The sequence below is a fragment of the Calidris pugnax genome, unplaced genomic scaffold (assembly GCF_001431845.1).
Source record: "Calidris pugnax isolate Ruff unplaced genomic scaffold, ASM143184v1 scaffold44, whole genome shotgun sequence".
In the NCBI taxonomy this organism is placed as follows: domain Eukaryota; kingdom Metazoa; phylum Chordata; class Aves; order Charadriiformes; family Scolopacidae; genus Calidris; species Calidris pugnax.
Window position 1 is genome coordinate 44,136,203 of NW_015094506.1, and position 9,273 is coordinate 44,145,475.

Below are 9,273 nucleotides of genomic sequence, written 5' to 3' on the forward strand. Positions count from 1 at the left end.
AACTCTCCAGATTTGTACTTCCTGAAAACAAATAATTTCAAAAACAAATGGAAAAAAACCCCAGTATTTCCCCCATTCTCTCAGGCACTTTGATATAAACCAATCACCATCTCAAACCCCTAATTTGGATACAAAAGTGAATAAAACTGCTGAGCCACATGTAGACAGCAAAAGCTCACAAGCCGAGCATATATATAGCAGCAGCTACGTGGGAGGCCCAATGAGGTAACCGCAGCGGCTCCTTTGGTTAATGCAGAAGTGCATAAATTCTGCCTGGGGAGCCTAATCTTCAGACAAGCAAAGACAGGGCTAAAAAGGCCTTGTTAAAGCACTACTGATGCGCTGCAAAATCTGAAATAATAACTTCATTTTCCTGGGAACCTGGTCTCTCTCTGAACCCACAGAAATTAAAACTCCATCCCACAGGTTCCTAGGCTGCTTTTTTTTTAATTTTGAACGCCAGTTCTGTCCTCTGATTCTATGAAAAAAGTATTTCCTGCTCTGCGGGGCGACAGCCTTTCTGCATGAACCAGAGCCCTGTCGGGTGTGGGAAGCCTGCGGAGTCGCCTTGCTTCAGGGGATGCATTTACCAGGAAGAACCACAGGGTTACACCTTTCATCAGCCATCAGACCTGACTCTGCCAGTGACAGGCTGCCCAGCTCCAGCACTGCCTTGCGAAAAAAGCAAACAAACCAATTTTCTTGTATAACTGATACAAACTTTCCTTGACGTTTCATCTGGCAGATCCACATACGAAGCGCTTCAAATCGATACAGCTGGTGATTCATTGCCATTAAATACATAGGTTTTTCACTCAGCCTCCCAGAATAAATTAATCTTATTATGGAGTCCTAGCAACCTTTTATTTACTTTTTAAATTTTTTAAAAAATATTCTAATAAATTTGGTCTCCTTAAACAGTACAAGACTGAGGTCATTGCCATATTTTTTTTAAGATTCTAATAAATTTGGTCTCTTTAAACAGTACAAGACTGAGGTCATTGCCATACACTGTGTAACGGCACTGTTATCCTTGACCTAAAATCCAGCCCCACATTTTTTTTCAGGCCTTGCCCATGTCAACATCTGCCTTTAGTTTCTTTCTGTCTATGCTCTTTCTAAAGTATTGGCAAAGCCAGTCAATAATTCTTCAGTGCCATTAAATTAGATTAGGTTCCTTGATTAGGACTAGAGACAGCACAATTAGGATTTGTTCCCATCGTAGCTGAGCTAGCGTTGACAATTTCCAGAAAAAAATACTACTGTAAACACAAGATGCAAATCGTAAGACACAAGGCAATGGTTACACAAAAGTAACAATATAGACAAAAGGTGAATGTAGAAAGTGTGTTTTGAGTTAATTTGGTTACTACCACTGCTTTGACTAAATACTGAAGACTTCAAACCCCGGGATTACTAACTAGACCTACTAAGATGGGAATGATGATGGTGCAATGCAAATACCCTTGGAAGGCAGAGTTCAAGAATGCAAATACACCTTACCTGCACAAGCTGTAAAAGATAATGAAGAACGTCATCATCTTCTAAACTTTCCAGTTTTTGAACTGCCATCGCTCGGACATTTTCATCCGAAAAGTTACAGTCCAGAAGCTGCATTGTGAGTCCAACATCTAAAGTGCTTTGATCCCAAACCTCCTTTTTAGCTAGCAACTGGTATGTTTTGGCCACTATTTCTTGTTGTCCCCATTTCACAGAACTAAGCAGCTTAGGATACGCCTTGGGGTGCTTTATGCTTTCATATCTAAAGTGCCACAACAGTTCTTTGTCCTCAGGAGAAAGTGGATTAAGTGGGTCAGTTGCTATGATCTCTTCAAGTTGCTTGCGAAGCTGGTTGGGCATTTCAGCTCGTGTCCTATCCCCTTGGGGGTCTGATGTTATCCTGTGCTTGGGCAAGGCAATTGGGTGACAATATTTGTCCAGCACAATAGAGATGGCCATTGAGTTTTCTTTATCTGGGTTAGTTGCTGATGTGAGTTTGTCTGCATTGATGCTTCCTTGTTCTTCCCCCTTGCCAGGAATTTTCCACATGTGGAGTACGTACTCCCCACTTCGTAGCAAGAAACGGTGATCTATCAACAAAAGATTTACATAATAGAGAAGCTGAGTTTTGCATTTTGAATCAGAGTTGGGGGATTCATGTGACTGAACGTTTGTCTTTGTGGACAGTGCCTGTGCTTTGCCGCAGTATATCTGAAGATTCAGGAGTGCTCCTTTAGGCAAATCCTTGATTTTGATATCAAACTCCAACCAAATATTCCACAGAACCTCCTCAGTAAAAGGCTTTGATGAAGTCCTTCTCTGTGAAAGGAGCTGCTGCCCATGTTGAATGTTAGCCTCCACAAACACTGTAAGATCAGTATTTCTCGGTAAAACAGGGATATCAATGCCAATTATTTTCACCCGAAATTTCCTATTACAATCCCACAAAGAGATAGTGAAGACTTTCTCATGATCTTTTCCATCTATTGTCAGTTGTTCGTGATACCCTGTAACTCCTGTACAGTCATCCACCAAGGGCCACTCTTCCTTCTGAACCTCATCCTCACTTGGGTCAGGGGGATTGTCTAAGACAAGGTGGATTTCTTCCCCTTTCTTAAGGCACTGTCTTATCCAGTGAAAATCTTTGATTGGTGTCTCTCCAGTAATATACTCATCTCTGCCACAAATCCTGAGAACAAAATCTAGTTCACTATGATCTTCAGGAATGTCCATCAAAGACTTTTTCTTTGCCATTTTTGTGAAAAAGCTGTGGAGAATCATATCTGGAGTATCATCTATTGACACTTTAATTTTTTGGCTAGTTGTTCCTCTATGTATGATTATGAAAATGTTATTATTAGTGATCTTTTTAAATAAATATTCTGGGAGTGGCTTAGATGTAGTCCATGGGTGCATTGCATACAATTTAGGATCCCTACAGGCTACCTCTATCATTCGTGGAGTGACTAACCTGCGACGGGTAAATTCTAGTTCATCATCATGCACGTTGCTTACATCAGTGACATCGTAACCAATTAAATCATTAAGCTGCCGCTGAAATTCTTGAACTTCTTCTGATGGTTTTTGTTTCTGGACAACATAGATCTTGCCTACCTTTTTCTGTAACACTTTCCAGTACAATATGCAGTCCAATGTCTGTAATACTTGATGTTTATCATAAATTTCATACCATTGCCCTTTCTTCTGATATTGCAGAATAAATTGATCCGGGGTAAATGTATGGTAGAAATCTGTGGTTTGACTCATCTCTATTGCACGCATCCAAATCTGTGCTTTCATTTGCTCAACCGTACAGTTGCCAGCTATTTCGAGTAACATCATTTCCGGTACTTTAGTATGTTTATTGCTGGTAGGCAAAATGAACTCAATGGATATCAGTTCCATTGACGACAAATTACTTGATGTACAATGAGGTTTCATTCTTCTTCTCCTTCGTTTGTTTTCTTCTCTCATAACAACAGGCTGTTCATAATCGCCCAACTCCATGCCAGAAGAAATCTAGCAAAACATACAAATACTTTATTACTTTCTCATTTACATTTTTCTTTACTCTTATTTTTAAATGCTTCTTAATTAAAATCACAAGTCAGTCAGAATCCTGCTATGTGCACGTTTTTTATACTTCCCCTTCGCTTTAATTTCTGGTCACAAATACTCAATTTACATAAACCACCTCAGACGTAATCTATCCAATTCAACACCAAATATCAAAAAAGCCAAACAACAACCCTTCAACGATTATGCAATTAGAGCTATTAATCACCCTTTCCAGATTTCACTGAAGATAAGCAGTCTGACTATATATTTCCTCCATATTGATTTGTTCTTGCTTTTATTTGATCAAGCACTGATTCTTCTGCTGCCTTATCTGTTTCGATGCTGCTAATATTAACGTAAGTGGATTTTCACAGATATCAAAAGACTATAAGGAGAACATGATCCTACCGAGCTCCAGGAATGACAGAAAGTAATAAAACAAGTAATTTATTTGCAGATTGGACAGAGGTGATCCTATTCCCATTTTCCTCTGCTCTTTTTTGTGATGAGGAATAAGGACTTACACCAAATAAACCCCTTAGGATTCAAAAGTCAGCGACTACTTCTGAAGACAGATATTTAACGGGCATCTAAATTCAAGCCTAGTATCCTTAGATGTGCTTCTTTTAAATAAAGCAATTCACCAGACTGATAACATCCATCCATTTTAAAAGTAAGCAGCACTTCCAGTGTAAACTATTAGTTTGTTAAAGAAGAAAAAATGCCCAAGTTGATGCTGATTTATTACCCTATACATCAAATCCCACCTAAAACACCTGTAAAACAACTTGGAACACTAGTAGCCTACCTTATCAACTTTCAGTAAACAAAAAATATTGCTCACAGTTAAACTCCATTGAACAATAATGAAGTGGAAATTATTCAGAGAGAGCTTGGAAGAGGAAAGCAGTGCTGATCGAGCATGCTCGCACAAGCTGAGTTACAGCAAGACACCGAACTTCTTTTCTAGACAATGCTTTTTACATATAAAATCTTTTTCTATTTCTCATAAAATCTTTCTATTTCTGCTGGAAAAACTAAAACCTAAGTAACAATGCCTTTGCAGACAACAAAACAACAAGATAAAAACATAAAAGGTTAAAGTGAAACAACATAGTATGCTAACTAAAGTCCTCTTTTCAAGTTCCGGAAAGCAACGACTGTGGACACACCACCTCTATAACTGACAAAGCACAAGGAAATATTACCTGCTTATAGAATAAAGGCTGAACTGCTGAAGACGACTCATTTGTTTAATTTCTGAAGTTCCTATTTTTTTAAAGGAAGATCATTCACACAAAATTTCTTTGTTTAAGCTGTTCTGCTTTTCTTGCTCGCCCTCATATCCAGATGCAAAGGAAGTGCTGCACTCACCAGGAAGGAAGTTTTAACCAAGTTGATTATATGTAAGATTGCTCATTTTAAAAAAAGTCAGAATGCTTTTCCTGTTACAACAGTAAAAATACACTAGGAGTACACCAATTTAATTTTAACACACATGCATACAAGATATGCTTAGAGCCTTTTAAAAATAGCTAAGAATAGTCCAGGCAATAAATTTACCAAATCCAAATAAAACATTTTAAAAATAATATATTTTAGAGAGCCTAACTACTTTAAAAAAGAGCTAAATAAAAATACTAGACAAAAGAGAACTAAATCTGCAATGTTTCCTGCTTTTTATTTTCATGGTGATAGCCCTTTGAGGACTCCCAACTTAAATTCACACACCACGCACTAGAAATGATGACTTAAGATTCGGAGAGAATTTAAACCATGGACTTTCAAGCCTAATTCCTGTGTTTAACAACAGCCTGAAGAGCTGTTCCTTTACTGAAACAGTCACCATAGGAAAAGCTTTGGGAATATATTTACAAATCAGAAAGAAAAACCTTGAATCGTATCCTTTTTCCTTATGATTTTTCCAGTGAAATACTGACCATTTTGAAGAGCAATAAGAAGTATACATCCTACATCAGTACGTATCCTACAAAAATGACGACTCTTGATAAGGGGAAAAAAAATATGAAATAACTGAAACGTCTGTTAGCAACAATGAAGTGGTAGCATCATCTTCTTTTTTAACATATGCATGCTTCCTATCTCATAGAGACATGTTCTGCATTAAAAAGGGGGAGTAAGAAAGCTCCCTCAGTGTTGGCAAAAAAAATCTGCTAGTGTCTTACCTCCCTCCCTACTCACAACCTCTGAAATTAACATTTTGCCAAGGTTAAAAAATGAAAATACCCTTCGCCATAGACACAGCTCTTCTTTCTCAGAGCATAATTTTGCTTGGCAGCTAAGACTGACTTCTTTTTAGAGGTCTCAGGAAGTGAGTTTGGGCAAAACACACTCTGTCCTGGCTCCCTCTACCTTTTAAAGCCAGTACTTGAAATTTCCCAAGGAAGCGGTGAAGCTGCCCTGAACATTTTGTCACTGCCATGAAATTTACCCATCTTGGCTAAGACATCTCCATCACTCATCCTCTGCGCATGTGCAGCCTGTCAGCATTCATCAGGCACAGTCTGTGTGCCATCTCAGCACCACACAGCGCTTTCCTCTCCGGTCCTCCTCTTGTCTGAAAAAAGCTCTCAGTTGCTGGAGAGCTCGAGCACCTGTAACCTCAACACGAGTGCCCAGGGTGACGGAGGAGAAGGAAGCACCCAGTGTCACATAAAAAAGAAAAGGAGCTGGACGTGTATGAAAAGGAAAAGCAGCAATGCTGAAAGCAAAAATGTGTTTTGCAAAACCTATGTTTTGAAATTCTCTACATGGGAGAGCTTAACTGTGCAACACTTTTGCAGAGTATTCTGTATTTTTTAGTATAATTTCTAAAACCTATAATACAGTTGCGTATTATTCTTCATTTAAACATAAGCAGTGAGGCTTTTTTTCATGCCTACAGGCTACATATGTTTTCACAATTATACCTCACTCTAAAAGTTGTTTTGCTGACCCTATGAAGTCAACCTGGACTTATTACAGTTTCATTGGGTTTTACTAGACCTAAGAAAGCACTCCAGTATAAAATGCCCTCAGCTTGCTGCCATGTGACACACAGTTAAAAATTAATTTTTCAAACATATATAGACACAAATATTCCATCTCCTGCTAAGCTATTCTGGTACTACTCCATTGATCAAGACCATCACAAAAATCAAAAGCAGCATCTCTACCTCGTGCAGCAGAGAGCTACCCTGCACACCACTCAGCTAACGTACTGTTTGACGCTTTTGTCCACTTAAAAAGACTGGTTGAGAAACACAGTGAAAGATTCAACTACCCCACATACTGCATCAGAGAGAATACAGAAAAGTGTGACAATTGTGTAACTGCCCACACAAGACTGCCTCTTCTCCTACACTCATTTGGGTTGTGACCTCCCATGCCTAGTCCAGCCCAACCCCCATCTCCAGTTCAGCTCTGACCGCTTTTCATCAGCTTCAGAAGCCAATTCTTGGAGTGATGACTGTCTCTAATCTGTCTCTGCAATGACAGACACCATTCTTAGGTGACACCAAATCGTATGTTTCCTGTTAACCCATGTGTAGGCATGGCTAAACCACACTTCCTCATGCATATGCATCAGAAAACTTGGATGTTTGTAATTGAAAATCATTTAAAACAACTTACTAAAACCTTTGTCATGCCTATGTGTTACTTACAGTATTGGTATTTCTAGACACCTACTGCAACAGCACCACAAAAAAAATCAAAAAGTCACTCTTTTTTATTATTAATTCTAACTCCAATTTAATTCTATGCCCAAATTTCCCTGTATTAGGAGAACTGCCCTACCACTAGTCCACAAATCCTGATGGGGTGCAATAGATCAGGAAGAGGTGGGCCTGTAGAAGGTAACTAAGATAAGCAAACAGGCTCTTCTTTGTCTCCAGTCGTGTCCCTATCTCATCTCTCAGGTCAGCAAACTGATCATAACAACACAACAACAAAACTTCGTTAATTTTCAGCTGGATCAGTTTGTCAACATGATTCATAACTTGCAGGAGTGGTAGGGATGGGAAGAGAAGGGAAAGGAATGGAGCCAGTGCAGTTTAGGATAATTGAGACTGAAATATAATTCACAGTAGGATTAGGAGATAAATTAATAAGTAGACCTGTTAAAGGATTTGAAAACACTGGTTGAAAGGTGTTTTAAAAAGACAATGTAGTATTATCATAAATTACTTCATATATTCTGCTACAAAAATTTAAAGATATCTGTCAAGCATCACTGCTTTTTTAGAGTTTTACCAGTTATTTGTTCTACACCAGTTATTTTTATGCTTATTCTGTACTAGTTTCTGCTTCTGGTCTTCTGCATGGTTCACCATGTGAACACCTTATTTTTAAATTATTCTTTTCACTTTAGTGTCAGGTCCTTCCTGAACAACACCATCTGCAAGAAAACAGGCACTATCAGAGTAAAAGCCATCTCCTGCACACATTATGCAAATATAATGGCAATCTATTTACATTCACACTTTAGGATAAAGGAAAAACCCCACCTATGACATGACCCAAAGTTTTCTAATCAGCATACTACATCTGCTTGCCAGCATCGCCCTGTAGCAGGAGACTGCTTTGCATTTGCTGGAGTACAATATACCTTCCCTACATCTATGACGATCCGGGGCTGAACACGGAAGATATAGCACTAACGTGTTAAGCACGAACATAACAACAAAAACTGCTTTGCTCAGTTCTTTTGTCAAATCCTCTAGCAACTACTGGCTCTCACAGGAATTAAATCAGTGCAGCTTCCCATCTGCAAACTTCACAGATAATATAGTCACATTCTTCATCAAAGAGTGTACCAATCAGCAGATACAGCCGAACTTCTCCGCCAGGAGGTTACACAGTGAATCCGACTGCTATTACAGGTGTAGTATTTTCTGGACCCCCCTGCCTTCACTACAAACCTTTGCATAGTTTGTTTTGTACAAAAGGTGGTACCTCTGGAACAAAGAATAACTTCTAGCAGGCTACAAAAATGTACATTAAGAGTTTCGGCAAAGTTGTAGTTAACTGGAGTTTTACAAGTGATGGTGCTCTACCTTTAAACTAACACTTCACGGGGTTTGGGAACACAGAGATTGCCACCACAGCTCCTCCAGGGACACACTATTTGGGTACTGCCTGTCCTTCCCACTTGAGCCTGGCTCTTCAAACACCCATCTTGAACAGCGTGACCTAATCTCCACCGACAACCACCTCCTGAATGCCCTCAGCTATTATTTCAGACGATTTGTGGTAGGGGAAAGTCTAAATGTACCGGATAGACACAAGAGGTTATTATTTGTTGGATGAGGAAATACAGTTATTTACTGTTTAAAAGCTACGTTGTAGCAGACATGACTCATCGATCTTAAGACCAGAGGGAACTGCCACCGCTGTCTAGTGTGATCCCTCACTTTGCGTTGTTTTATTCCCCCTAGTTTCCTCAGCAGGTTTTGCATCGAGCCTGTGACTCTTGCTTGGGCCAGGAGGAGAGCCAGGACCAAGGCCGTGAGGGGCGAAGGACGGGGTGGCGGTACGGGGAGCTCAGCCGACTGCGGGCACCCACACATGCCCTGCTGGAAGGGGGCTCCGGGAGAAGCCCTTCTCCTGAGCCGGGCCGGGAAGCGCGTCGCGGCGGGGAGCGGCGGCCGGGGGCTGCCTCCCTCAGCCGGCCCCGCGCCCGCCCTTGCGGGCCCCACCGCCCCGAGATGGCGG

At 40.1% G+C, this 9,273-nt stretch overlaps 1 protein-coding gene across 1 annotated transcript in view; it reads right to left on the reverse strand.

Annotated features, from left to right (window-relative positions):
- PIK3CG (phosphatidylinositol-4,5-bisphosphate 3-kinase catalytic subunit gamma) overlaps nt 1–4,892 on the reverse strand; it is a 30,345-nt gene extending 25,453 nt beyond the window's left edge. Inside the window, exons 1-2 of the mRNA XM_014964213.1 lie at nt 4,767–4,892; nt 1,504–3,519 (exon numbers count right to left, since the gene is read on the reverse strand). Coding sequence (XP_014819699.1) covers nt 1,504–3,507 — 2,004 coding nt within the window. The 5' untranslated portion in view covers nt 3,508–3,519; nt 4,767–4,892. The remainder of the gene's footprint in view (nt 1–1,503; nt 3,520–4,766) is intronic.
- Between the last annotated feature and the right edge of the window lie 4,381 nt (nt 4,893–9,273).